Genomic DNA, 27,851 nt, shown 5'->3' on the forward strand with positions numbered 1-27,851 from the left:
ACTGAGGACACTTCCACTGGTCTGGGCCACCACCACCCCATCTCCTCAAGGGGGCTTCATGCTGGAGGCACCTGGAAACTGGGTGGTCCCCAGAGCAACTGGAACAAAAGTGCCTGGTTTTACATAGGGACCTTCTGCACTGGTTAGCCCTGAAATGCCTGCATATGGCTGGCCCGGGAACCACTACTGTCCCTCTCCCAGACTGCTGGTCCTGGCCCAACGCTGATGCACCTCCCCGAAAGGACGCGCAGTTATCATTTCACTGCGCTGTGTATCTATATTTCTAGATCCCCACATGTCTGACATATCTTTAGCCAGTTGTTTTTGAAAATGCTCATTGTAGTTCAGCCAGGCCTAACCACTATAGGTTCTATGGGCCCTTATTATCAAATCCATATATTTAAACAGGCTGGGGCACAAGTCTGGCTTCTTTCTACCAAAGCAAAAAGAGGACTAGAATCCAATTACTGATTGACCTGAAGACCCTATGCTTGCTCCTCTTCTTCTCCCCTTTTCCTTCACCTGCACCCTGAAATTCCTTAGACAGGAGGAAGAGTATGTCAATATAATTTCCACTGAGTATCTTCCTAACCAGCCTGCTGGACACATTGACCCCCAGCAGGACAATGGGCCTGAGCATCTGCTGCTAGGGGGGCCAACAAATGGTCCCCAAAGAACAGTGCTAATACCTTGCGGCCAGCCCTGAAGATCATTGCAACTGCATGTTCTGAATAAAAGAGAGAAATCTGAAGATTGCAGCAGGCACATGAGAGCTAAGAGATACAAAAAGGGCATGAATCAGAAAGTTTAGCAACAAATGCAAAAAGAATTAAATATATTTTAGAAATACTGGAGAGAGGGCGGTGACAGACTTGGCAATCAAATAATGTCATACATGTAAATCATTCAAGCAAGTGAAAGCCAATGATTCCTAAAGGTTCATGATGGAAAACACTACCACACCAATGATAAACCGTTTGTTTAAGCAATTGGGAAAACAAACTAAAAATGTCAAGATGAATCGACAAAGCTAAACACATTTTAAAACCAAAACTGATTCCAAAGAAACATTTTCCAGGCTGTGGGTCATCGGAATATGAAAACTGGCCTGCTGCCGTGCTCAGGTGCTCTAAGAGCTGTGAAAAGAGGCCTTGTTAGCTGCCTCTTCCCGAGACGGCAATTCTTAAATGTGCTGCTGCCATGTCTACCAGAAGCTAGAAAGTTTTAGAATGTGATTACTGCAAGTCCCAGAGAATGGAGAGTGGCAGTGCAGCATCAGACTGGTGAGTTCAAACTCAGGAGAATGTTCTGTTTCCAAATAAAAAAATATTTCTCCTAAAATATAAAATATTGGATTGGCCACAGCGGAGGACCCCGAAACAGAATAGTAGAAAAGCTAGGGTTTTCTGTTTTAATTATTGGTTCTGTTACAGTTCAATCTCCAAGCTAGTGAAAAGTTATCTGATGGCCATAGGGATGCAAAGCTGGATTCAGTTTCTAAATTAAATCAGACGATAATATAACATGGGAAGGCAAGCGGCCTTTTCCAGTTCTAGTTTTTTGAGAGCTTCTGCCTGATGCAGCTCTGAACTGTGAGCTCATGTTGCTGCAATTACAAACATTCTCAGTTGCAGAGCAAACCATACTGCACCCAGTTATAGTGGGGACCCGAACACTATAAGGAATAAGTTCAAATTTCAAAAGCTCTTTAGTTCCAACATATTTTCTGTTCTTTAGAAAAATCTCTATTACCTAGTAGTTAATGTATATAAGGAGACCTCTCTTTCTTCTCACAGCACAGCCATCTGAGGAAACACATAAAATGTCTCAGTACTGTTTTATTGTTCTAAATTTGCTTGGATTTCAGGATGGGCCAATTTTGACAGCAAGCAAGAGAGCTCCTAGTCAACATATTACTAACGCAACATGTTCAGAAGAAGGGGAGAGAAAATGAAGAAGGAAAATGAAGAGCACTAGGTAGAAAGTTTGGGTAAAAGAAAAAAAAAGGAAAACAAAAACTAATTTTGGCATTTGTTAAGTTATCAAAGTAAGATTAGGCTGCTGAAACAAGCCTGACTGAGGCATATTAGTTACGATGATGGATTTTATTCATTTATCAATCCTGATATGAATGGTAGGATAAATGCTGCAGTACCACTGAAAGAAGAATGGTAGGCAGGACTGGGCATTCTGGGATGTGGCTACTTGTCTGGCTATTTATTATATTTATATTCTGCTTTTCAGCCACTTGAAAGCAGATAACATTCAGTTATTATGGCTAACTTAATAAGTGATGATATTCACACGTATCCAGCTAAATTGGATCAAGGGACAGTGCTAGATGTAATATACTTGGATTTCAGTAAGGCTTCAGGGATCGGTTCTTGGACCGGTTCTTTTCAACATTTTTGTGAGAAATATAACAGAAGGGTTGTCAGGAAAGGTTTGTCTTTTTGCCAATGATACCAAAATCTGTAACAGGGTAGACAGCAAAGAAGGAGTAGAAAACAAGAAGAGGGATCTAGCCAAGACCAAGGAATGGTCTAAGGTCGGGCAGCTAAAAGTTAATGCTAAAAAATGCAGAGTAATGCATTTAGGCTGCAAAAACCCAAGGGAAAGGGACAGTACTGGAGGTGAATTTCTTCTAAGCACAAAGGGAAAGCGGGATCTAGGGTAGTTTTATTTGATGATCTTAAGTCCTTTTATTGTCAAATGACACTGATGGGACCAATGGGCATACAGTGAAGGAGTGAATAAATTAATCCAAATAGGTGGAAAAAGTGATGATAAAAGCCAGAAAGATACTTGGATACGCGGGGAGAGGAATGGTCAGCAGAAAACCTGGAGGTGATATTGACCCTCTGATGAGACCTCACTTCAAATACTGTTTACAAGTTGGAGCCCACATCTTCAAAAGGATATAAACAGGATGGAGTCGGTCCAGAGGGTGTCTACTAAAATAGTCAGTGGTCTTCGTTCTAAAGCATATGGGGATAGACTTAAAGATCTACATGTATACCCTAGAGGAAAGGCAAGATAGGGGAGATATGATAGAGAGATTCAAATATCTCAAAGGTTTCCATGCACAGGAGGTGAGCCTCTTTCAATGGAAAGGAAGCTCTAGAACGAGGGGTCATGAGAAAAGGTTGAAAGGGGATAGAATCAGGAGTAATCTTAGGAAATATTTCCTTATAGAGAAGATGGTGGATGTGTGGAACAGCCTCTCAGTGGAAGTGGTGGAAACAAAAACAGTATATGAATTCAAGAAAGCATGGAATAAATACAGGGGATCTCTAAGGAAGTGATGAGAATTATAAGGCTAAATTAATTGGACAGATGTGCATACTGGATGGGCCATATGGTCTTTTTCTACCGAAATAAGAACATAATAATAAACGAAATTGCCATGCTGGGTCAGACCAAGGGTCCATCAATCCCAGCATCCTGTCTCCAACAGAGGCCAAACCAGGCCATAAGAACCTGGCAACTACCCAAACACCAAGAATATCCCATGCTACTGATGCAATTAATAACAGTGGCTATTCCCTAAATAAACTTGATTAATAGCCGTTAATGGACTTCTCCTCCAAGAACGTATCCAAATCTTTTTTGAATCCAGCTACAGTAACTGCACTAATCACATCCTCTGGCAACACATTCCAGAACTTTATTGTGCATTGGGTGAAAAAGAATTTTCTCCGATTAGTCTTAAATGTGCTACTTGCTAACTTCATGGAATGCCCCCTAGTCCTTCTATTATTCGAAAGAGTAAATAACCGATTCACATCTACTCGTTCAAGACCTCTCATGATCTTAAAGACCTCTATCATATCCCCCCCTCAGCCGTCTCTTCTCCAAGCTGAACAGCCCTAACCTCTTCAGCCTTTCCCCATATGGGAGCTGTTCCATCCCCTTTATCATTTTGGTTGCCCTTCTCTGTACCTTCTCCATTGCAACTATATCTATTTTTTTTGGAGGCGATCAGAAATTTCATTTTTTAGTTTCTTCAGTACCCTAGGATGCATACCATCTGGTCCAGGTGATTTGCTACTCTTTAGTTTGTCAATCTGGCCTACTACATCTTCCAGGTTCACAGTGATTTCATTCAGTAAGTCTGACTCATCACCCCTGAAAACCATCTCTGGAACTGGTATCTCCCCAACATCCTCATTAGTAAACATGGAAGCAAAGAATTCATTTAGTCTTTCTGCAATGGCCTTATCTTCCTTAAGAGCCCCTTTAACCCCTCTGTCATCTAATGGTCCAAATGACTCCCTCACAGGTTTCTATATTCTAAATTAACCATGATAAGTTAGACCTGCTAACTCAAACTTATCCAGGTATATTCAGCAGCACAGCTGCAGTACGGAAAGCGCAGTTGCTTACCTGTAACAGGTGCTGTCCTATGACAACAGAATGTTAGTTCTCACAGATGGGTGACATCATCAGATGGAGCCCGGCATGGAAAACGTTTGTCAAAGTTTCTAGAAGCTTTGACTGGCATACAGAGCATATCCAGCATGCCGCCATCCACACGCCCTCGGATAGTTCTGCCGTCATTTCTATGTTTCTACATTGTGGGGATGCTTTTCTTCAGCGGGTACTGGGCATCTTGTTAAAATTGAAGGACAAATGGATGGTGCAACATTCAGGAAGATACTGCAAGACAACCTGCTTCAGTCTGCTAAAAAAAACTAAAACTTGGGAGAAAGTTCACCTTTCATCAAGACAATGATCCCAAGCACAAGGCCAAAGCAACACAGGAGTGGTTGAACAACAAAAAGGTGAATGTTCTACAGTGGCCAAGTCAAAGTCCAGATCTCAATCCAATTGAAAATCTGTGGCAGTATTGGAAAATTGCAGGTCATAAGCATCATCCAACATGGAGCAAATCTGCCAGGAAGAAAATCATTCCCAAACAGTGTGCAAAGCTGGTAGAAACTTACCCCAACAGACTTAAAGCTGTTGTGCAGCAAAAGGTGGTTCTACCAAGTACTCGTCTGAAGGAGTTGAATACTTATGCAAGCAGCATTTTTCATTTTATTTTACAAAAGCAGAGAAATCATGAATTGTGACTTTAAGAGCATACTGGTTTGCAATAAACATACTGTCTGGAACAATCTGCTGAATACTTTTGCAAGCCTCTGTATTTAGGTCTTTAAGCTTCTCTGAGAGACAAGCAGGATGATTAGCCACACAACTGGAAGACAACATCCAAGGGTGCCAATGTTGAAGCATTTTCACAGCTGTCTGGAAAAGCCTAGAAGGCTTTTCTGGGCATGCATAAAACCTCTAAGCAGCTGTAACCTCCATCACCACACAGGTGTCTATTTTTTTCTCTGCAAAGAAGCCAGATGTTTTCCACAGCAAAACTGTGGCTTCTTTTCAGTGATTTTTTTTGGCTATTTTCATACTTTTTTTTTGCCAAGCGTATGGGTTCCTTATCTACATCCATCCCTTTAGTTTCCTAGTTAAGTATGGCATTTGTAAAATTTTCTTTTTCATTGAAGTCCATTGGCGCCGAAGTATTTTTTTTCTCTCTCTATGTAAGAGTGCTACTGCTGTGATCTCAATTGCTATTTTCTTGGTCTATATGGAATATAATTTTATCTCTTTCTTTTTTTTTTGTTGCAGAAAAAATGTCCAGTTGCTTCAAATGTTGCCCGCACTGCAATTTTAAGATATCCCTCACAGATCATCATGAGGTTTACATTTGTTGTTTGAGGTGATGGGCACGATGGCATCTGCTCAAAGTTGTCACCTAGGGCTGTCAGACTTCAACAATTAAGAATGCAGGACATTAAAACCAGAGTGACATCCAGTCTATCAACATTGCCATTGAGGCATTGGGTTCAGGTGCTACACTGGCCACTGTAGAGACATTTTGACACTAATATAGCCTCTGTTCTGAAATAAGGTGTTACGCTTGGGCTCCGGTCAGGAGTCGTGAACACCACCCAGCAGGGTGGCTCCAGGTGGAGAGAGACAGGAAACTAGAAACAGTGTCAGGTTCCAGGCTGGGTCAGGGCAGGCAGCAAGTATCAGAGTCTGGGTTCAGGCTGGGTCAGGGCAGGCGGCAAGTAGCAGTGTCTAAGTACAGGCTGGGTCAGGGCAGGCAGCAGTAGCAGTGTCTAAGTACAGGCTGGGTCAGGGCAGGCGGCAGTCAGCAGTGTCTGGGTCCAGGCTGGGTCAGGGCACAGTAAGCAGGGCAAGGCAGGTCAGAAGGCCCGTAGGCCACACACACACACACACAGAAGGCCCATAGGCCACACACCAATAGCGGGGCAAGGCAGGTCAGAAGGCCCGTAGGCCACACACACACAGAAGGCCCGAAGGCCACACACCATAAGCGGGGCAAGGCAGGTCAGAAGGCCCGTAGGCCACACACATACACACAGAAGGCCCGTAGGCCACACACCATAAGCGGGGCAAGGCAGGTCAGAAGGCCCGTAGGCCACACACATACACACAGAAGGCCCGTAGGCCACACACCATAAGCGGGGCAAGGCAGGTCAGAAGGCCCGTAGGCCACACACATACACACAGAAGGCCCGTAGGCCACACACCATAAGCGGGGCAAGGCAGGTCAGAAGGCCCGTAGGCCACACATACACAGAAGGCCCGTAGGCCACACACCGTAAGCAGAGCAGGCAGGTCAGAAGGCCCGTAGGCCAGGTAAGAAAAGCGAGGAAGAAGGCCCGAAGGCCGCGCAGGGCAAGGCAAGGAAAGGCCCGAAGGCCGCGCAGGGCTAGAGCAGGGAGCCCAGGTGAGCTCGATGCCGAAGCACCGAGGCAACTGTCAGGCAGGGTTATAAGGGCACACCCAGAGCATAGAGTGGACAGAGGAGATGGACTGGGCCTGTCAGGAAAGCCAGCACTAGAGGGACCCCTGGTGGTGAGGCGGTTGCACTGCAGCCAAAACTGTAACATAAGGGAATTTACGTTTTATTTGCTCTCAATTATCTTTATTGAATAAAGATACATTTAGAAATTTAGTAAAGCAAAATTGCTTACCTTGTAATAGGTGTTATCCCAGGACAGCAGGATGTAGTCCTCACATATGGGTGACGTCACTGACGGAGCCCTAGTGCGGGAAAACTTTCTGTCAAAGTTTCTAGAAACTTTTGACTGGCCCTGTGAGGCCACTGAGCATGCCCAGCATGCCATGATATTCTCTGCCACAGGGGGCTCTCTTCAGTCTCGTATGTAGCAATAAGCTTTAGCAAAAATAAAATAAAAAAGGTTAACATACCCAACTCCGTGGGGTGGCGGGTGGGTTCTGTGAGGACTACATCCTGCTGTCCTGGGATAACACCTATTACAAGGTAAGCAATTTTGCTTTATCCCAAGACAAGCAGGATGCTAGTCCTCACATATGGGTGATTAGCAAGCTAGAGGCTGAGTCGTTTTGTAGTGAAGCAACATTGCATCATTGTTGATGAAAATGAGTCAGCCGAAGAACACAGCAGGTTGGGTGTAGAAGGAGTTGGGATTAAACTGGAAACAAGTTCTTTAAGACAGATTGTCCATAGGCTGAATCTTGTCGTCCTTGCTTGTCCAAACAGTAATGAGCTGCAAAGGTGTGAAGAGAAGTCCATGTTGCTGCTTTACATATGTCAAGGATTGGCACTGAACGATAGTGTGCTACCGAGGTTGACATTGCTCTTACTGAGTGTGCCTTTACTCGCCCTTGGAGAGGAAGACCTGCTTTTTCATAGCAAAACTGTATGCAATCTGTTAACCAGTTGGATAGAGTATGTTTACCCACTGCTTTACCTGGTTTGTTTGGATCATAAGAAACAAATAGTTGAGTAGATTTTCTGTGGGCTGCAGTGCGGTTTATGTAAAATGCTAGCGCACGCTTACAGTCCAAGGTGTGTAAGGCTGTTTCTCCTTGATGGGAATGAAGCCTTGGAAAGAATGTGGGTAAAACTATGGTTTGGTTCAAGTGGAATTTCGTAACTATTTTGGGCAGGAATTTTGGATGTGTACGGAGAACCACTCTGTCATGTAGGAATTTTGTGTAGGGTGCGTATGTTACAAGTACTTGTAACTCACTAACCCTCCTAGCTGATGTAATGGCTATGAGGAAGATAGTCTTCTATGTGAGAAATTTAAGATCACAGGAATCTATGGGTTCGAAAGGAGAACGCATGAGTCTTGTTAAAACCAGATTCAGGTCCCATTCTGTGACTGGAGGCCGAATTGGTGGTTTAAGTTGAGTTAAACCTCTCATGAATCTACTGACGAGAGGTTGTGAGGATATAGGTGCATCTCCCAGTTTGTTATGGTAAGCTGAGATTGCACTTAAATGTACTCTTACAGATGAAGTCTGGAGACCAGATTCTGAAAGATGGTATAAGTAGTCTAGTAGAGAAGTAGTGGGGCAGGTGAAAGGATCAATACTCTTTTGGTTGCACCACATTTTCCATTTCGCAGAATAGTTCTTTCGTGTTGAAGGTTTACGTGAAGCTATAAGCACTGGAGATACATTGGTTGAAAGACTGAGTGGTTGTAAGATCAAGCTTTCAACATCCATGCTGTCAGGGATAGGGATTGAAGGTTGGGATGGTGCAACCGACCCTGATCCTGAGTTATGAGAGTGGGAGCTACTCCTAGACGAATTGGATCCCTGACTGATAGGTCTAGAAGTGTGGGAAACCATACTTGTCGAGGCCAATAGGGGGATATGAGTATCATGAACCCCTTGTCCTGTTGTAGCTTCACTAGAGTTTTGGTTATGAGCGGTACTGGAGGATACGCGTATAGTAGGCCTGAGTTCCAAGGGCGCGCAAAGGCGTCCTTGGCTGGTTGATTCTTCTGTTTGTGTAGAAAACAGAAGTTTTGTACTTTGTGATTTAGATGTGACGCAAAGAGGTCTATTGTTGGTTGTCCCCATCGTTGAAATATCCTGGTCGCTACTGAGGAATCCAGGGACCATTCGTGTGGTTGGAAATGACGACTGAGTCGGTCCACTAGTACATTGTGAGTGCCTGCCAGATAAGGGCCCAGGCCCAAATCTGCGCAGCTTCTTGACAAAGGAGATACGAGCCCGTACCTCCCTGTTTGTTGATGTACCACATGGCAACTGTGTTGTCCGTTTGAATGAGAACAGTCTTGTGAGAAAGGCAGTCCTTGAACGCATGCAGCGCATAACGTATAGCTCGAAGCTCTAGGAAATTGATTTGAAATGTTGCTTCGATTTGTGTCCAAGTCCCTTGAGTTTGGAGAGTGTCTATGCTCTCCCCAAACCAAGATGGATGCATCTGTAGTTAACGTTATCTGTGGGACTAGTTGTTGGAAAGGTTGGCCCTTGCGCAAATTGTCCTTGTTCACCCACCAGAGTAGAGAGGAACATAGCTGGTGAGTTACTTGAATTGGAGAATGTAGTGGTTGAATGGCTTGGATCCATTGAGACCGTAAAGTCCATTGAGTTACTCTCATGGCTAGCCTTGTCATAGGGGTGACATGAACTGTGGAGGCCATGTGGCCTAATAAGGTTAGGAACTGATGAGCTGTTGCCTGTTTCTTTGATCGAATTGAGTTTGCCAACCTGGAAAGTGTCTCTGCCCGATCTTCGGGTAGAAAGGCCTTTGAGAGGATGGTGTTCAATTCTGCCCCTATGAATTGAAGTAGGTGCGATGGAGTGAGATGGGACTTTTGATAATTGATGAGAAAGCCCATGGAGTGAAGTAGAGTGATCGTTCAGTTCAGAGAAGTCAGAGCTCCTTGTAGAGATTGACTTCTGATGAGCCAGTCGTCTAGATATGGAAAAACATGGATACTTTCTTTGTGTAAGTGTCCTGCAATTACTGCCAGACATTATGTGAATACCCTGGGAGCAGAGGCAAGTCCGAATGGCAGTACTCTGTATTGTTAAACCACAATCCAAACTTGAGGAAAACCTGCAAACTAGCAGAGTACATAAATTTTTACATCAAAATTCCAACACCAATAGGGAGCGGTATCAGAACAGTTAGTGCTCCAGTCTCATGGGCTCTTGCCCTTACAGGGCTACAATCCCTCTCTTGTGTTAGCACTGTCCAATCACGTCACTTACCACTTCCCATATGGTGTGAAGATTTTTTTTTAATTTTTTATCACTATTTCACCCGTTTCTTTGTGCAATAAAACCTCCAAACTCCCTTTTTTTTTTTTTTTTAAAACACACGCTCCCGTTGAAGCCATAAACTAGCTGTTCCCTTATCATGCAATCTAATTTCTATCTCTTACTTCACTATTAATGTAACGAATAACTTATCTCATGTCTCAACATATGATCTCCTTCCTTGCCCGTTATTTCATTTGCCTACCCGACATTGACAATGTTTCGGCGCACCCGCTGCGCCTGCTTCAGGGGCACTTAGTTATAATCTTGCAAAAAGAGAACAATTTTAATCATCCTTTTTTCGATCTCACAAAAATAGCTAGTTTATGGCTTCAACGGGAGCGTGTGTTTTAAAAAAAAAAGGGAGTTTGGAGGTTTTATTGCACAAAGAAACGGGTGATAACTTAAATATTCACAGAGAGAGAGAGGTTGCCAGGGAGAATCAAGATGGCCGCCTACTGAGAGGCATGTTTTTGGTTTTTTTTAGCTCCGTATTACCTCGAGTTCTTTTTTTCTTCCTGACATGCCACATACCAACCGCAAGGCTAAGAGCAGGGAGTCAATCCCAGTCACTCCCCAATCTGACTCCTTTCAGCCATCAATCCAGGGATTCTTTATCCCAGTCTGAGTCCACTCCTGAGATGTCCTTGGCAGCTTCAGCTGCAGAGCGAGAGGCTGTTTTGCCGGACTTTTATGTTACTCTTAGCCCCGGTGCCCCAGCGACTCCGCCTCTTCTTCCTCAAATGGCTTCCTTGGGGGATCTTTCACTGCCGTGTGGAGTTCAACTTCCTAGATCGGCAGTTTCTGGAGTGGAACCCTCTGTAGGAACTGTTATAAGCTCAGGTCCTGAGTCAGAGGTTTCTTCAGAGTTTTTGCTGCAACCACAGCGGCCCTTGGGTGATGAGGATCCTGTTAGGCCACGAGCCTTGACTTCAACACTGGAGGTAGTTGTGAAAGATCTGTGAGAGGATCAAACATCACAGAATGGCAAAGGTATTGATTTTTTTCTACTTCGCCCTTCTTTGCCTAAGCCCTCAGTTTGGTCTGCTATAATGGTACTCCAGAAATCTATTGCTATCCTAGTTGATGTTACTTCTACTGTTTCACCTCGTATTCAAGTTATTGAAAACAAATTGAGTTCTCATTCTAAGAAAATTGAATATATGGAAAATCAAATTTCAACTGTACAGCAAGTCCAAGAGATTTTAAATATCTGATACACTTCAGTTGAGGAGATTGGAACATATTGAAAACTCTCTTTGGTATTTGAATCTTAGGATTCTGAATTTTCCTCAATCTAATCTCATTTCAGCTATAGACATGTTTAAAAAAATATTCTTTAGACGTTCTCAAAATACCTTCGGAAGATATACCAACTATTGCTAAAATATACATTTAAAATCTATGGATGCTAATATACCCTCTCAACTTCAAGATATGGATCCTAATCTGACTCAACTTTTGGAATCATCTATTGAAGTACCTATTTCTCAACATGGGACTTTATTTATTTATTTTTTCTCATAACTGACATTTTGTTCTTAGATCCATTTTTCATAATAGACTTTCCACTTTCTATGGCCAAAGGGTCTGGATCTACCCTGACATCACACATTCTACGCAAGAACGTCATAAAAAGTTCCAAGTATGTGAACTGTGTCTGTGGCACTTGGAGCGAAGTTTATCCTCAGATACTCATGTAAATGTGTATTCTTGTTTGTACATATAAAATTTCAACAAATAAAAAGTAAAAAAAAAAATATTCACAATCTACCCAAGAGATATTTCATAGCATGGCCACTGTGGCATTGGGTAGTTGGCGGTGGAAAGATCTTAAAGCTTATTTCTGTTACCATTGTAGTTCAAGAATGCTCTTCTTCAAAGGAAGTTCTGTTTCATCCATTCCTTATATATACTTTCTTCTCTTCACTTCAGTGCTGTATTTTTCCTTATACTCATAACAGTTCACAGTTTAGGATGGAAATGAGAAAAAAAGGCATTTGAACTTTCCCCCCAGGATTTGCATTCAGACAACAACCAACAAGGACTGAACTTCACAGTCTGGGTAAACAAATAAGCGTGGGGGTAGCTTGCTTATTATGGCAGTTACTACCCTAAACCAATTAAGCCTGATACATCACTTTGAACGCATATACAGCATTGCTCTCTGCTTCAACGGCAGGGGGAAATGTGGAAAAGAGGATTTGCATTCAGACAACATCCAACAAGGCATTGATCTGTGCAGTCTGGGTAAACAAGCATCGGGGTAACTTGCTTGATGCAGCGGTTACTACCCTTAACCATTAAGCCTTATGCTCACCTTTGATGCAACTCCAATATTACTCTCTGCATCAATGGCAGGGGATGGCAGGAAATTTGAATAAAACAGTTACCAACAAGGGCCCTAAACTTGGTGGTTGGTGAAACAGATAAGTATGGGAAAATAAGTGTGGGAGCTTGCTGGGCAGACTGGATGGGCTGATTGGTCTTTTTCTGCCGTCATTTCTATGTAGGTATTGAACTTTCACCCATACAAATAGTTTATATAGAATTTTGCTGAAACGTCATTGAGTTGTCCATAGTCTACAGTATAGAACAGCATTGTGAGTTGTTCAAAAAGTTTCAAAGGTCCATGACTGTTTGCCATCTTTGATTTTCTCTGTTTGCATTTCTTATCTTGTATCTTCTGTAATCAGCCAGTATTGACTTTGTAAATATTCAAGTTAAATATTCTCTGAGCTTTGTAACTTGACATATACAATCTTTTGACAGTCATTGAATGCTATTTCAACTCATGTGAGATTATAATTTTGCTTAAACACATTGAGGTCCATATTCAGAGTCTATCTAGCTAGGAAAATTAGCCAGACATAGCTGGGATATTCTCCTAGGACAAGCAGGATGGTAGTCCTCACAGATGGGTGACATCATCAGATAGAGCCCGGCACGGAAAACGTTTGTCAAAGTTTCTAGGAGCTGAGACTGGCACACTGAGCATGCCCAGCATGCCACTATCCGTGTGTCCATGCGAGGTCCCCCTTCAGTCTCTTTTTCTGTGATGAAGTATCCTCGCGGTCTTTAGGAGCTCTGCTACATCTGCCATTTTTGTGCTTTAAATTAACTATTTTTCTCCTGTTTCATCGCCGGTTCCCCTTCGCCAGTCAGTATATCTCCTCGGCGCAGTAAGTAAAATTTTTTTTCCCTTCTTCACAGTCAATTCCCGGCATCCCACTTCTCGGTGGCCCCGTCATCGACCACACGTCAGCTATTTTTCATGGCATTGACCGGATTCCGTCGGTGCCCCCAATGCCCACAGACCATGTCCATCACGGATCCGTATGAGGTTTGCATCCTCTGCCTGGGGGCATCGTACAACGTTCGAGGGTGTCAGCTGTGTGATCAGATGACCCCCAAGGGCTGTCATGTGCGAATCGATAAAATGGAGAAACCTTTTGGTTCCAAAAAGTTTGCTCCATCCACACCCGCGTCAGAGTCATTGACACCCAAGGGTCTGGGGGAGCCGCTCAATACGCTCCCCCTCGCCTCACCCCCGGGACATCTTCTAAAGACTGAGGGGATGGAGACCGTTCCTCCATGGTCTCACCGATTTCTAGGACATCGGGATCCTCCGCCTCCTCGGCACCAGGGAAAGACTGGGTCGAGCACCGTGGGAGATCCCACAAGCATAGTCACCAGTCACTGACAGCGCACGGCTCCAGTTCTGATGCGGTGCTGGTGGCTGCCGCACTGCCAGCAAAGCAACCTCATGGTACAGAGGCCCCATCCTCCAATAAACCTGGGAGTCCCAGGTGTTCCCCACCGATATCGGTGCCGGGCACCATGCTCCATCGAAGATCCGAGGAGGAACCGGTGATGCCTCTTCCCCCTCCTTCAGTCCTGTCCTCACCAGACTTTCAGAAATTGGACAGCAGAATGCGGTGCTCCGAGCTCTGTGGAGCGTTCAGCTGCCCCTACACTGATGCCGGAGTTTCCGCCGTTGATCTTGGCATTCCTGCTTGAGTATCTGGATGTCCTCCTCTGCGCCCTCCCGACACAGCTGGTACCCGAGGGACCCTCGGTTCCCCAGCAACCACAAATGCCCCCCTCAAGAGCAATCCCCATTACTGCTTCCTCCAAGGAGGAAGATGCGTCTGGCGCTGCAGTCCTGAAGCCTCGGTTCCCCGAGCCTTTGCCCGGGGCCTCTGGCCTCCTGCGGCCTCTGGTTCCCCGCTATTGGCGGGACCGTCGATTCCCTTGGTGCCTTCGAGACCCTCAGAGCCCAGGGCCAGGGATTTACACAGGCCTCACCCGTGCAGGTCCCGTTATGGCTTCAGCGAGGAAGAAGGCCCTTACGTCCCATGGGGCGATGATTTTTCAGAGTCTTCTTCTGAGATCTCTGATGACCCCATCAGAGCCTTCACCACCAGAGGAAAGGCGTCGATCCCCTCCAGAGGACCTCTTCTTTGTGGGTTTTTTCAGGGCCATGGCCGAAGCTATCCCCTTTCAGTTTCTTATGGAAGAGGATGCGAGACATAAAATGTTGGAGGTCCTCCAATTAGTTGACGCTCCTAAGGAGATAGTGGCTGATCCCATTCATGACATCTTTAAGGATCTTCTCCTTCAGATATGAGAACACCCAATATCCATCTCTCCAGTGAATAGGAAGGCGGATGCCACCTACCTAGTTCAGCAGGCCTTAGGTTTTGAGAGGCGTCATCACCCTCCCCAGTCCATAGTTGTGGAGTCCGATTTCAGAAAGGCAAAGTACTCCCACATCCATGCCTCTGCCCCTCCAGGAAGGGAGCATAGGGAACTGGATGCTTTGGGTAGGAAGGTTTTTCAGGGCGCTATGGTCATCGCCCGTATCTCTTTCTACCAGTTGTACATGACCCAGTACAACCAAAACCTGTGGAAACAGGTTCAGTAACTTGCAGAATGCCTACCGCAGCAGCATCAGGAGTCATTCTCTGAGATTGTACAGCAGGATCTGGAAGCCGGAAAACACAAGCTGAGATCCAGCCTGTAGTTTCCAGCCTCCTCTCTGCTCCCGCTCTTCTCTGATCTTGTGACACCGCTCCCATTTCCAGGGCTCGTTTTAACAGGTCCTTCAGTGGACCCGCCTGCAAATCTCTGAGCTCCCTCAGTATCCTGGGATGTACCTCATCCGCCACTTTTAGTTTTCCTAGCTCTTCCTATACATGCTCTTCTGTAAATGAAGTTTTGTCTATTCCACCCCCATCCACAGTCTTGTCAACTAGTGACAGTCCTTCTCCAGGGTCTTCTTTAGTTAACACCGTACTGAAGTATTTGTTTAATATTTTGGCCATTTCTTTGTCTCTCTTCAAACATTGATCTTTGTCATCTTTTGTTACGAGCGCACCCTCCGGCTGCTGTTATGGACTGAGGGCTGGGAGGCCTTCGGCTATTGTTATGGGCGCGGAGGCGCGGTCATCTCTTAAGCAGATGATGTGAGCCCTTGGGCCACGGTGTGACTCAGGGAGGAGCCCCAAGACACCCTGCGGGAGGTGAGCTGTTGCAAGCACAGGTAACGAAGAACAGGACAAGGCGGAAGTGAAGACAAGGCCCCAAGGTCTGACCCTCTACCGGACCTGCATGCCCCAGGACAACCAACAACGCAATGTTGATCGATGAACAGTCCTCCAACCGTTCCAAGCTCTTTTGGACCTGCCGCTGGGTACGGCAAAAGGCGGCAGGCCGGACAGAGGATGAGGGCAGACGGAGTCCTTAGAACACAGAAGACTTGGACTAGGACCGAAGCGAGGACATTGTAGACGAGGGCTGAAGCGCAGACACTGTAGACGAGGGCTGAAGCGCAGACACTGTAGACGAGGGCTGAAGCGCAGACACTGTAGACGAGGGCTGAAGCCAAGACACTGTAGACGAGGACTGAAGCAAGGATCAAGGGCTGGTTCAAGACTGCGACACAGCGCGCCCTACACAGTCCACCTGCGAGACTGGTCGCGGACCACTCTGGGCTCGATGCAGACTCCAGGAAGAATAGTGGAAGCTGAAACCAGAACATGACGAAGATGCTGAAGAGGCCTGCACCGGAATGCGCCCTACACAGCCCCCCACGGGACTGGTCGCGGACCACGCCGGGCTCGGAGCAGGTTCGAACAGAGTCTTGACATGGACGGATGCAGGTTGCAATAGGCTCCGAAGACCGGGACAAGACTGAAGCAGGATTCTATTCTCAAGGATTAAAAACAATGGACTGAAGCAGGGGTCTTCCGGAGGGTTGCACTGCGGAGATGAAGATGGCCTTGTACCGTGAGGCGCCCTACACAGCCCACCCGTTGGACTGGTCGCGGACCATGACATCGGTACGTCAGGAAGGTGAACATAAGGGAACCAAGGCATGGAGGCAGAGGCGAGACAAAGGCATCAGGAAAGACATCGGACATCAGGAACACGGAAACCTCTGAAGACATGGACGAAGAACATCAGGAACCTGAAGACGTGGACAAAGGAGATCAGGAACACGGAGACATCAGAAGACCTGGAGGAAGGACATCCAGACACGGAGACATCTGACGACATGGACATCAGGATCAGGAACATGACGAACACAAAGCCGTCATATCAAGGAGACCACGGAGGACCTGGACCGGAGAGAAGACACAGCCAACTGTGGAACCCGATCCGAAGGCCTGGAAGAACTGAAGAAAGGCCCTTTTATAGAGCTGAAGCAGAAAGACGTCATCAGGTGGGGACCAGCAGCACTTCCTGTCGCTGGCCCTTTAAATACTATGAAGAGGCGCGCTCCGGTGCCTAAGGAAAGGCCCTGAAGAGCTGCAGCACTGCGGACAGTGGCATCCGGCCATGCAGGAGCAGAGAGGAGCAGGAAGGCCTCGAGACGGCCTTCTGGCCGCGACGAGGACCCTGGGGATGACGTTGCGGCTCCTGGCCGCGGAGACAGGCCGGCGGCGGCTCCAGGCCGCACAAGGAACAGGGGGCATCGGCACTATGCCGCGAAGACAGGCCGGCGGCGGCTCCACGCCACAAAGAGGCAAAATGGCACGACCTCCAGGCTGCGGGTCTTGGCGTGGGTGTCGGTCCGGCCGCGGAGGATGGAGTCAGTGGCGTCTGGCAGTGTTGAAGCTCAGGTGGGTGGAGAGGCCTGCTCGCAGAGAGTAGCTCCGCGGGCAGGAATCGTAACACCTTTCAATTTCATTATATCACTTCGTACCTTTCTCCTTTCTCTGATATATCTGAAAAATATTTTGTCACCTCGCTTTACCTCTTTGGCAATCCTTTCTTCCACCTGACATTTTGCTTTCTTGGTTTTTTTCTTTGCCTCCCTCAGTTTCACTAGATATTCTTCCCTGTGTTCCTCTTTTTGGGGATCCTTTATATATTTCTTGAATGCTATTTTTTTTGCCTTTATCAGCCACATCCTTTGAGAACCAGATTGGTTTCTTATTTCTTTTACTTTTCTAACATATAGATTTGTTGTCTTTGTAATTGCTCCTTTTAGTTTGGCCCACTGTTGTTCCACCTCTCTCATTTTCTCCCAGTCTTCTAGTTCTGCCTCCAGGTACATCTCCATTTCCACAAAGTCCGCATTTTTGAAATTCAAAACTCAGGTCTTCGTGTGACCTCTATGTATCCTATTTGTGATATCCAGCCTACAGTTTGATGATCACTGGTGCTCAATGGGTACCCACCCAGACATAAGAGACACTATCCCCGTTAGTATAATTCCCTCCCTCGTGGGTTCTCCCTCCCTTTTGTTTGAACAAAGCCCCTTAAAGGGCATCCACTATCTCTCTATTTCTGTAAGATTTCACAGAAGGGATTCTCCAGTCTAATGTCTTGCAGATTAAAATCTCCAACAATCAACACTTCTCTCTTCTTTCCCACCTTTTGGTTGTCTTCAATCAGATCTCTGTCTAGTTCTTCTGTTTGAATCAGAGGCCTGTAAATCACTCCAGTAAAAATGGATGCACCATCATCTTTTTTTTTGGGATGGCCCTTAATGCTTCTTCTCTATCTCACATTCCTTGTAGTTCAGTTGCTAGGATATTTGATATAAAGAGCTACTCCTCCCCCTTTTTTGTCCTCTCTATCCTTCCTTAACAAGTTATAGCCCGGTATGGCCATACCCCGACTCTTGTAGATACCAGCCTTTTTCAAATTAACAAACACAGCTATTTAATACAGACAAGCAATATCAACACTTGGAAAAATAGAGAGAGGTTTCAAAGCATGCAATACAGAAATGCAGAAGAATATCACCAAGAAAGCAATTTATAATATAGATAAAGGAAAATTGGTTCTTACCTGCTAATGTACCACATATCAGTCCAGACTCCTGGGTTTTGCTTCCCTGCCAGCAGATGGAGACAAAGTTTCACTGACACTGTACATAACCCAGTATTGACCTGTACTCAAGCCAAGATGACAGCAACAACCATAAATTTCTAAGCTGCTTCAAAGCAAACTCACTCTCCTCCAACAAGCCGGAAGAAGGTGAAATTGCCCAAAAAGATAATGGAAAACTTGTTTCCCAAATTTAATATAAACGATCAGCATTGAAAACCTCTAACAACTCCACACTATATACAAAGCAACAATACGAGCAGCAGACTCTCCCCCCCAGTAAATGGGCGGGTCTCTGGACTGATCTGTGGTACTACAGGAACAAAAATTAGCAGGTAAGAACCAATTTTCCTTTCCCTGTAGGTACCTAGATCAGTCCAGACTCCTGGGATGTACCTAAGCTCCCCTTAACTCGGGTGGGATGTGAAGAGTTCCGCTCATCCAACACTTTTACTAAAGCACATGGAAGCTGGAGCCCTGACATTCAAGCAGTATCTAGCAAAAGTGGGCAACAACTTCCCAGTAGCCGCCCAGCAAATTTCATGCGGAGACACCTGCTGTGACTCAGCCTAGGAAGTCGCCTGAAAACGCGTCAAGTGCGCCCTAAACCCCACCCCACCCCACCGGCAGCAGGCGTCCTTTAGAAATGTAAGTCGACTTGATCGCTTCCTTCAGCCACCGCACAATAGGAGCCTTAGATGACTTATTTCTCTTCTTTGGACCACTCCACAGTACTAAGAGGTGATACGATCTACAAAGAGGTGATGCGATCTATGAAAATCATATGCAACTTTTAGATATCTCAATAATGCATGCCTCCAATCTAAGAGCCTAAGCTCTCCCATATAAGATGTAGAGGAATCCAAATCCATAAAAGCGGTAAGCTCTACTGTCTAAAATGCCGAGACTACCACAGGCAGAAAAGAAGGCACCATGCATAAAGATACCCCTGAATCAGACATCTATAGGAAGGAATCTCGACACGACAGCACCTGGAGCTCTGAAATTCTCCTGGCTGAACAAATAGCCACCAAGAAAACCACTTTAAGAATCAAGTCCTTAACCATAGCTCTCTTTAGTGGTTCAAACCAAGCTTTTGAGTGGTTCAAATGAGCCTCACACAATCCTCTAAGAACTAGATTCAGATTTCAAGATGAACAAATGATTCGTACCTGAGGATGCAAGTTCTTAGCTCCCTGAAGGAACCATAGAACATCCGGATGTGTGGACAGAGGATACCTTTGCACCTGGAGACAACCCAATATCGTTACCTGAACACTCAGAGAGTTAAAGGCCAGTCCCTTGACCAGAACCTTTCTGTAGAAAAGCCAAAATATGCGACACCATAGCCTGAACAGACTGAGGCTCCACTCTATCAACAATAGACCGGGACTCGAAGATCCTCCAAAGCTGCACATACATCAAGGATGTAGAAGGTGGAAACAACCACTTCGGAATATCCCCTCCATCTCAGTTGTCTCCTCTCAGAAGCGAAACCATGAAACCAAAGTGAGCCACCTGACCCAAAAATATTGGGCCCTGGTGGAAAACAGTCAACTGATGTCCAACCTCAGGGGCTCATCTGTGGCTATGGTGATCAGATCTGAGAAGCATGGTCGAGGTGGCAATTCTGGAGCTACCAGGAAGCCTGGATGTTTTTCTATCCACCATAATCCCTTCTCCAGCAGAGGCCATGGGGGGGAAGACAAAGAAGAATCCCTCGAGTCCACGGCAGCATCAGAGCTCCGAATCCTTTGTACCGTGTTCTGTACAGGGGCTGTAAAATCGCGATGCCTTGGAATTCTCTTTGGTTGGGATATCCTCATCTTCCATGAATGAGACACATTGCTGCCTCCAACATCTCCCATTCCCCGAGGTCTAACTTTCTCTGACTGATAAAATCCACCTGAACATTGTTCACTCTGGTGATGTGAGTCACTGCCAGCCACTCCAAGTGCTGTTCTGCCCAAAGAATCAACTACCGGGCCTCTCGAGCCGCTGCCTGATTCTTGATTCCACCGTGATGGTTGATGATGTTCACCATCGTCGCACAGTCTGATAGGATCCATACTGGATGGCCACATAACCTTGGCAGTCAGGCAAGCAACGTGAAATGCACCACTCTCGTCTCTAACTGATTGTTAGGCCAAGACGCCTCCTGTTTTGACCACTGGCCCTGCGCCAACTGATCTTGCCACTCCACCTTCCATCCAAAGAGACTTGCATCAATGGTGTCTATTATCCAGTTAGGAATCTCCTATTCCGCACCACACTTGAGATTGGTGCAAGTAAGCACCACGAAAGATTGTCCCTGGTTTTCCCCCTCTAATGGAAGAGGAAGATGAAACTCTTCCAATAACAGATTTCAGCAGGAGAAGAGCCCCTTGTAGAGGCCGCATATGTGCAAACGCCCAATACATTAATTCCAATGTCGATGCCATAGAACCCAGATCTGTAAATAGTCCCAGACCCTGGGTACCAAAAGCGCTATCAGAAGCCTAATCTGACTCTGCAATTTCAGCACTCTCTCTCTGTGAGAAACACTTTCTCCGCCAGTGTGTCAAACTGAACTTCCAGATACTCCAGAGTTTGTAAGAGGACTAAATGGCTCGTTGCTAGGTTCACCACCCATCCTAGAGACTTCAAGCGCATCGGTACGTTTTATACTGATTGTTGACAGAGGTAATTTGATTTTTTTTTTTATTTATTTTTTTTTATATACCGCCATTCATCTCAATTGAGATATCACACAGGTTTACATTCAGGTACTGTAGGTATTTCTCTATCCCCAGAGGGCATACAATCTAGGTTTTTGTACCTGAGGCAATGTAGGGTAAAGTGACTTGCCCAAGGTCACAAGGCGTGAGAGCAGGACTTGAACCTTGGTCTCCTGGTTCATAGTCCACTGCTCTAACCACTAGGCTATTCCTCCTCCTTTCACATGAATAAGCCCCCACAACCATCATCTTGGTGAAGGTACATGGAGCCCTTGCCAGCCGAAGGGAAGGGCTCAAAACCGAAAATGTTCCCTTAAGATCATGAACCTCAGGAATCTCTGGTGCCCTGGCCTGATGCTATGTGCAAATATGCCTCTATCAAGGCGAGAGATGCCAAGAACTCTCCCTTGTGTACCGCTGCAATGACAGACCTGAGTTGGATCTCAGAGTTTCCATGCGGAAATGGGGAACCTTGAGAGCTGCATTTACCTTCTTTAAATTCAATATCTCTTGAATTGGATACAGGGGGGGGAAAGAAACAGGAGGCTTACTTTAAAATTGACCAATGGCCACGCCAAGTGTGTTCAGGGTCAGAGCCAACAAACTCAGCAAGACATCTCTGTGAAAGAAGAAAAAATTTGAGCAGAGTCCAAAGTGGCTTTCAATCATATACAGTTTCTCCCTCTTCTGGAAGTAAGAAAGCCAATTCCCCATCGGAATCCTCCAATGTCTCATGATCCACACTCCCTTGAACATTACTAGGGACAGCCTCTTTGCAGCATTTGCCCGCCGTGTCTGACAAATGGGAGGCCCAAGCACGTGATCCCTACGTAGTAGGTTGCTTTGCCTTTACTGGGCACCCTTGCAGAAAGGTCTGCAGGTCCAGGAAACTTTCCACCCAGGAGGAGGAGGCTGGATCTATACCAGAGTCCATAGGCCCAACCTTGCTCTCTCCAACCTCTCTTGGGGAAGCTTCTGACCTCGGGAACAAGGTAGGAGAACTGACTATTGCCTTGCCCCATTCCACTACCCCTCCAGAGACACCATAGGCCAAGGGGATGTCCCAACATGGGCAAAAGCTGTAGTAGTCAAATCTAAATAGCACTGACACAAACAAAGAGAGAATGAGGACTGAATTACTATCAGACAGCAAGTCTCATAGATAGCAAGGTGCTTGGACCTGTTCGTCCCCGGCGCCTAGCTCTCCTGAACTTCGGCTCTAGGCGGCCTCCTATGCACACACCACCCGGGCATACATGCACACCCCTCCAGGATGGGCACAAGTACATGCTCAAGACTAGCTTGTGGTTGTATGCGCTCGAGTACCCACACAAATACATTTCCAGTCTATGTTGCAGCCTTAAGCGCTTGAGTACCTGCACAAATACATGCTCAAGTACCTGCGCAAATACACACTTAAGTCTAGGCTGCAGACGTAGACGCTCAAATCTAAGTTGTGGCCTTATGTGTCCATGTCCCAGCACATGCAAGTGCCAAGTGATGAGAATGCACGCACCTGAGAAAAGAACCACTGCAGTGGCCTACCACACGGCTAAACCCTGCTGCACCTTCAGGGTATTCAGGCCCAGATCTGTTTAATATCCGGCACCAAAAATCATCAGCCTGAAGAGCTTCTCAACAGCTCAGGCCTCTTGACTAGCTGAGAATCCATAGAGACTGGGGCCAAGAGCCAGCATCTCGCTAAACACACTTTCCGCATAAGCAAATTAAAACTGGCAGAAGACTTCTACCAGAACCAGAGACTACTCCTCAGTGCAAGTGCCTCTCTGCACCTTTGCAGAACAGGGAACCGCCGGCGATATTTGAGAAGGGGATTCCCCTGACTCTCCTGTCGAAGCTGCTGGGGAATTGAAAATGGCTGCCGTTTCCATGGTGATGGGGAAAGCCTCAGCGTTAGATCTAGTCACCGGTGAGGTTTGTTCTACTGGTGCAGTCATACTTGACGCAGACCCCCGAACGCTTTTGCTGCACACACACGCTGTTCCTCCCCATACCTGCCGCACCACCAGCACCTCAATGGCAAGCAGGAGAACAGTCCTACAGCGCCATGCAGCCAACACCTGGTCTTCTCCACAGGCAGAGAAGCTGCTGAAAAATCCCATTGCTGAGCTCCCAGAGCTGCTAAGGTAGCTTTGCCCCCTGGAAACTCACTGCTGCACAGATTCCTCTGTCTAGTTCCTTGTTCTCTCTTTTTTTTTTTTTTTTTTTTTTTACTCTCCGAGAACTAATAAAGATACATAGAAACCAATACTTTCCTTTGGTGCAGAGGCTCAGGTTGCAGGAGCACAGGCCACATGGCAGACCAGAAAAGAGCCAGACCACTGGATAAATTCCGTCTCCTTTTGCCAAACTTTAGTGACCCAGCCTAGGACAAACTATATTAAAGAAATACTTCCCTGCTCTACTGAGCTTGTAGTACAGAACTGCCAGCAGGTTCCACTACTGTCTCGTGGGGGATGAGGAATCTGGACCATCAGATGTCCACCCCACAGACCTCCGGACCGAGGTATTAGAAGGATCACCAACCCCCTGCTCATCCACCTCAAACCAGGGGGAATGGCCCCACCAGGACCTCACAACCCACTGAGAGGATCCAGAAATTGTCTTTTAATCTTTATTTTTTCTCTCTCTCCACACTGCAGGTTTTACACCATCTACCAACTGCTGGAGACAGAGAAATACTGAGGGACTGAAGGTGGCACTCTGGGTTATGTATATTGTCAGTGAAACTTTCTCTGTCTCTATCTGCTGGCAGGAAGGCAAAACCCAGGAGTCTGGACTGATCTAGGTATGTACTGGGAACTTTAAATTTTTCAACTTAATTGGCCACAAGAACAGGTAGCAATGTGTGTCTCCTTGCAATCAATTCTGACTAAGGAAGTTCTTGATGACCCCCTGCAATGCACTATGGGGTAGATTTTCAGAGCCCTGCTCGCCTAAATCCGCCCAAAACCGGGCGGATTTAGGCGAGCAGGGCCCTGCGCGCCGGGAAGCCTATTTTACATAGGCCTCCCGGCGCGCGCAGAGCCCCGGGACTCGCATAAGTCCCGGGGTTCTCGGAGGGGGGCGTGTCGGGGGCGGGCCCGGTCGTCGCGGCGTTCCGGGGGCGTGTCGGCAGCGTTTTGGGGGCGGGTACGGGGCGTGGCTACGGCCCGGGGGCGTGGCCGCGCCCTCCGTACCCGCCCCCAGGTCGCGGCCCCGGCGCGCAGCAGGCCCGCTGGCGCGCGGGGATTTACGTCTCCCTCCGGGAGGCGTAAATCCCCCGACAAAGGTAAGGGGGGGGTGTAGACAGGGCCGGGCGGGTGGGTTAGGTAGGGGAAGGGAGGGGAAGGTGAGGGGAGGGCAAAGGAAAGTTCCCTCCAAGGCCGCTCCGATTTCGGAGCGGCCTTGGAGGGAACGGGGGGAGGCAGCGCGGCTCGGCGCGCGCAGGCTATACAAAATCGATAGCCTTGTGCGCGCCGATCCAGGATTTTAGTGGATACGCGCGGCTCCGCGCGTATCTACTAAAATCCAGCGTACTTTTGCTTGAGTCTGATGCGCAAGCAAAAGTAGGCTGATCGCGCTTCTTTTAAAATCTACCCCTATGCTGCTGCCACCCTCATACTTTACTGTTAGGATGGTGTTTGTGGAGGAATGGGCAGTGTTAGGATTGCATCATACTTAGCGTTTTGAATTTTGGCCAAAAAGCTCAATCTTTGTCTCATCTGACCACAAAACCTTATCCCACATTTTAGCTGGGTCACTCTGATGTTTTCAGTCATGCTTGATGTGGGCTTTCTTCAGTAATGGCTTCTTTCTAGCCACTCTCCCATGCAGGCCAGTTGCATGCTGAGCTCTTGATATGGTTGATGGTGCACCTCCACTCCAGTTTCAGTCACTGAACTCTGTAGCTCGTTCAAAGTGATTGTTGGCCTCTCTGTGGCTTCCCTCACGAGTCTCCTACTTACTCGGACACTGAGTTTTGAGGGACAGTCTTGTCTAGGCAGTGTCTGGGTGGTATGATGCAGCTTCCATTTCCTCACAATTGATCCAACTTGGATATCCAAGCATTTGGATATTATTGTAGAGCCTTTTCTTATCTTGTGCATGTCTATAACTTTATCTTTAATTTCTTAGAATGCTCTTTGGTTTTCATTTTCACAGCTTTCCTTCAGATTCACAGTCTGATCTATGGTACGGGAATTAGGGGGTCTTTTATCCAGAAAAGCTGACCTTTTTTTGATTCACAGGTAGGGACTTGGAGCTTCCACAGCACAGGGGTCGAATACTTATGTAAGCAGAATTTTTTCAGTTTTTAATTTTATTTTACAAAAAATGCAGAGAAAGAATGAATTGTGACTGAAAATTTACATTAAAAGCATACTGGTTTGCAATAAACCTACTGTCTGAAACAATCTATGTGTCATTTGTAATACACACATCTGTTGATTTTTTTTAGGGGACTGAATAGTTTTGCAAGTACACATTAGAGAAGAGGGAGGAGAGAGAAGATACATTAGACTAGATAAACAATGCTCTAGAGACAAACCCTTCTCCTTGGAATGAAAATTCATGTATGAAGTTAAATGGGGACAGACTGAAAAGAAACATTTTGCCACAGAAAGGGTAATGGATGCATGGAACAGCTTCATGACAGAAATAATGGAAGCAAAAAAACAGTATTGGAATTAAAAAAAAAAAAAAAAAGTATGGGTTAACCACAGAGGATTAGCACAGCTGTCAGGGCCAAATTTTCCACTAAATAGAGCCGGAATATGGATAGGAACTCCATGTCAGCAACACTTTAAGCACTTTCCCCTCCTTTCCTAGCTGGCTGTGCCCACAGATGCCAAAATGAGGCTGAGAGGTTTCTGCAGCAATGCTGTAGTCAGCTGTCATTGCTGTTAACCTGTCTGTTTCGAGGTGTTCATTTCCCATCCCTCCAGTTAAGCTGGGAGGCCTTTACAGAGACCACTACAGTAATCAAGATGTTCTAGGACCAAAGACTGAAGCACAGATCTAAATATTTCATTTGGCAGAGGTGCAATACTCCTCCTCCTCCACTCTTCAAAATCTCAAGGTGGGAGAGTGGGGTCTGTAGGGCAGAGAAGGGAGACACTGGGATAGGAGAAAGAGGGAGAGAATACATGGGGCAGTATAATTTTCTAGGTCAGTGGCAGCAGGGAGGGAGTCATAATCTTGCATACCAAGATCTTCATTGGAAAGGGTTCACAGCACTTCCTGACACAGGCACAGAGGTGTCAACACCATCAGGCAAATGCAAAGTGTAGGAGACAGACCACTCAGTGTGCAGAAGTTCTGCCGGAGGAAGCCACCACTGGCAGGAGGCAAGGAGAGAGACAGAGTGGGATGGATAAGCATAAAGCTAGGAGAGAGAGAGAGAGAGAGGGAACAGAAGTTGCTAGTTAAGAAGGATAGAGAGGGGAGATGAGGAGGGAAAGGTGGTTTTAGGACTGTGCAATATCACACTCTCTCCTGATCCCTATCCTTTCTGATCTCCAGAGGGGACACTCCCACAGAGGACATTTCTAAATTTAATATCCATGAGTACCAAAACCTTAAATCCGGTCATGGAGGCAGCGAGGATAAAATTTATCTGCATCATTCATCAAGTTACTGTAAATGGAGTCTGCAGTACTGCTGATCAGATCAGATAAGCCATTATCTGCTGTCAGATTCTCTGTTTCTATACTTAAACTTTCAATTTCGCAGCTAGCAAAAATGGCATATGCGCTGGGGGAATCTTATAGTATTCTCTTAGTTATTTTACATGTCACTTCCATTATAATATGTTTATGTCACTGTATCCTCTACTATGCTATTTCATACTGCAATTTAAATAACTATTTCAGAACACTAATTAAAATACAGTTTTCCTTATTGTCGAGACACTGCTCCCCAGAGTTACAATTTAATGTTCAGACACTCAAATGTATTCAAATGATCATACAAACCATTGGCGCAGCTGCCTGGACATCCACGTACAAAGGTCTAGGATCTGAGCCCTTTCCATTCCTACCAATGCCATTTTCTGTTAAAAATGAATAAAAATAATTACATCTGATGCTCAAAATGCTAAAAAAAAAGATCAAGAGTGAGGCAGAATTAATACAAAAAAAATGGCAAAAGCAATTTCTTATCATTAACACATACTTTTCATGAAAACACTTCAGCATATCCAAGAGACAACAATTACCCCATTAAACCTTACCAGGAACATGAAAAACAACCATACAAGATAGGAGCTGCATGAAATAAACAAACTATGAATACATTTCTACCCTGCTTGGATAGGATCTAGCATTTTAGGGATGTTTTGTCTTTTTCCCTTTATAGCCCTCCACTTTCAATCCCCTCTTCCTCAGATGGCTAAAGGAACAGTCACTGGCCCAAAGGCTGGAGGGGAGCCTCTCCAGTGAGCCACACCCTCTATGCTGCTCATTAGCAGGCAGAGGCTATCACTGTTTTGGGACTTTTTTCCCTCTTTCGACCTAAGCGCACTACTTGTAGTGTGCCCAAACCCTGACAGATGGAGGATTTGAACCCGGATCCCTAGTCCTGGAGTGTGTACCCTAAACTGTTGTTTCACAAACTTTTTTTTTTAATGCCAGGGGCCAGTTGGCTGACCTCCTGATCTGATGAGGACCAACTGGAAGAGATCCC

At 46.1% G+C, this 27,851-nt stretch overlaps 1 protein-coding gene across 2 annotated transcripts in view; it reads right to left on the minus strand.

Annotated features, from left to right (window-relative positions):
• The window catches only part of LOC115096662 (ubiquinol-cytochrome-c reductase complex assembly factor 1), a 230,433-nt gene that overhangs the window by 183,422 nt on the left and 19,160 nt on the right, over positions 1-27,851 (minus strand). For both annotated transcript variants that reach the window (XM_029611613.1, XM_029611612.1), the window contains exon 3: positions 27,143-27,219. In XM_029611613.1, coding sequence (XP_029467473.1) covers positions 27,143-27,219 — 77 coding nt within the window. The remainder of the gene's footprint in view (positions 1-27,142; positions 27,220-27,851) is intronic.

Source organism: Rhinatrema bivittatum, chromosome 8, assembly GCF_901001135.1.
Source record: "Rhinatrema bivittatum chromosome 8, aRhiBiv1.1, whole genome shotgun sequence".
Classification (NCBI taxonomy): domain Eukaryota; kingdom Metazoa; phylum Chordata; class Amphibia; order Gymnophiona; family Rhinatrematidae; genus Rhinatrema; species Rhinatrema bivittatum.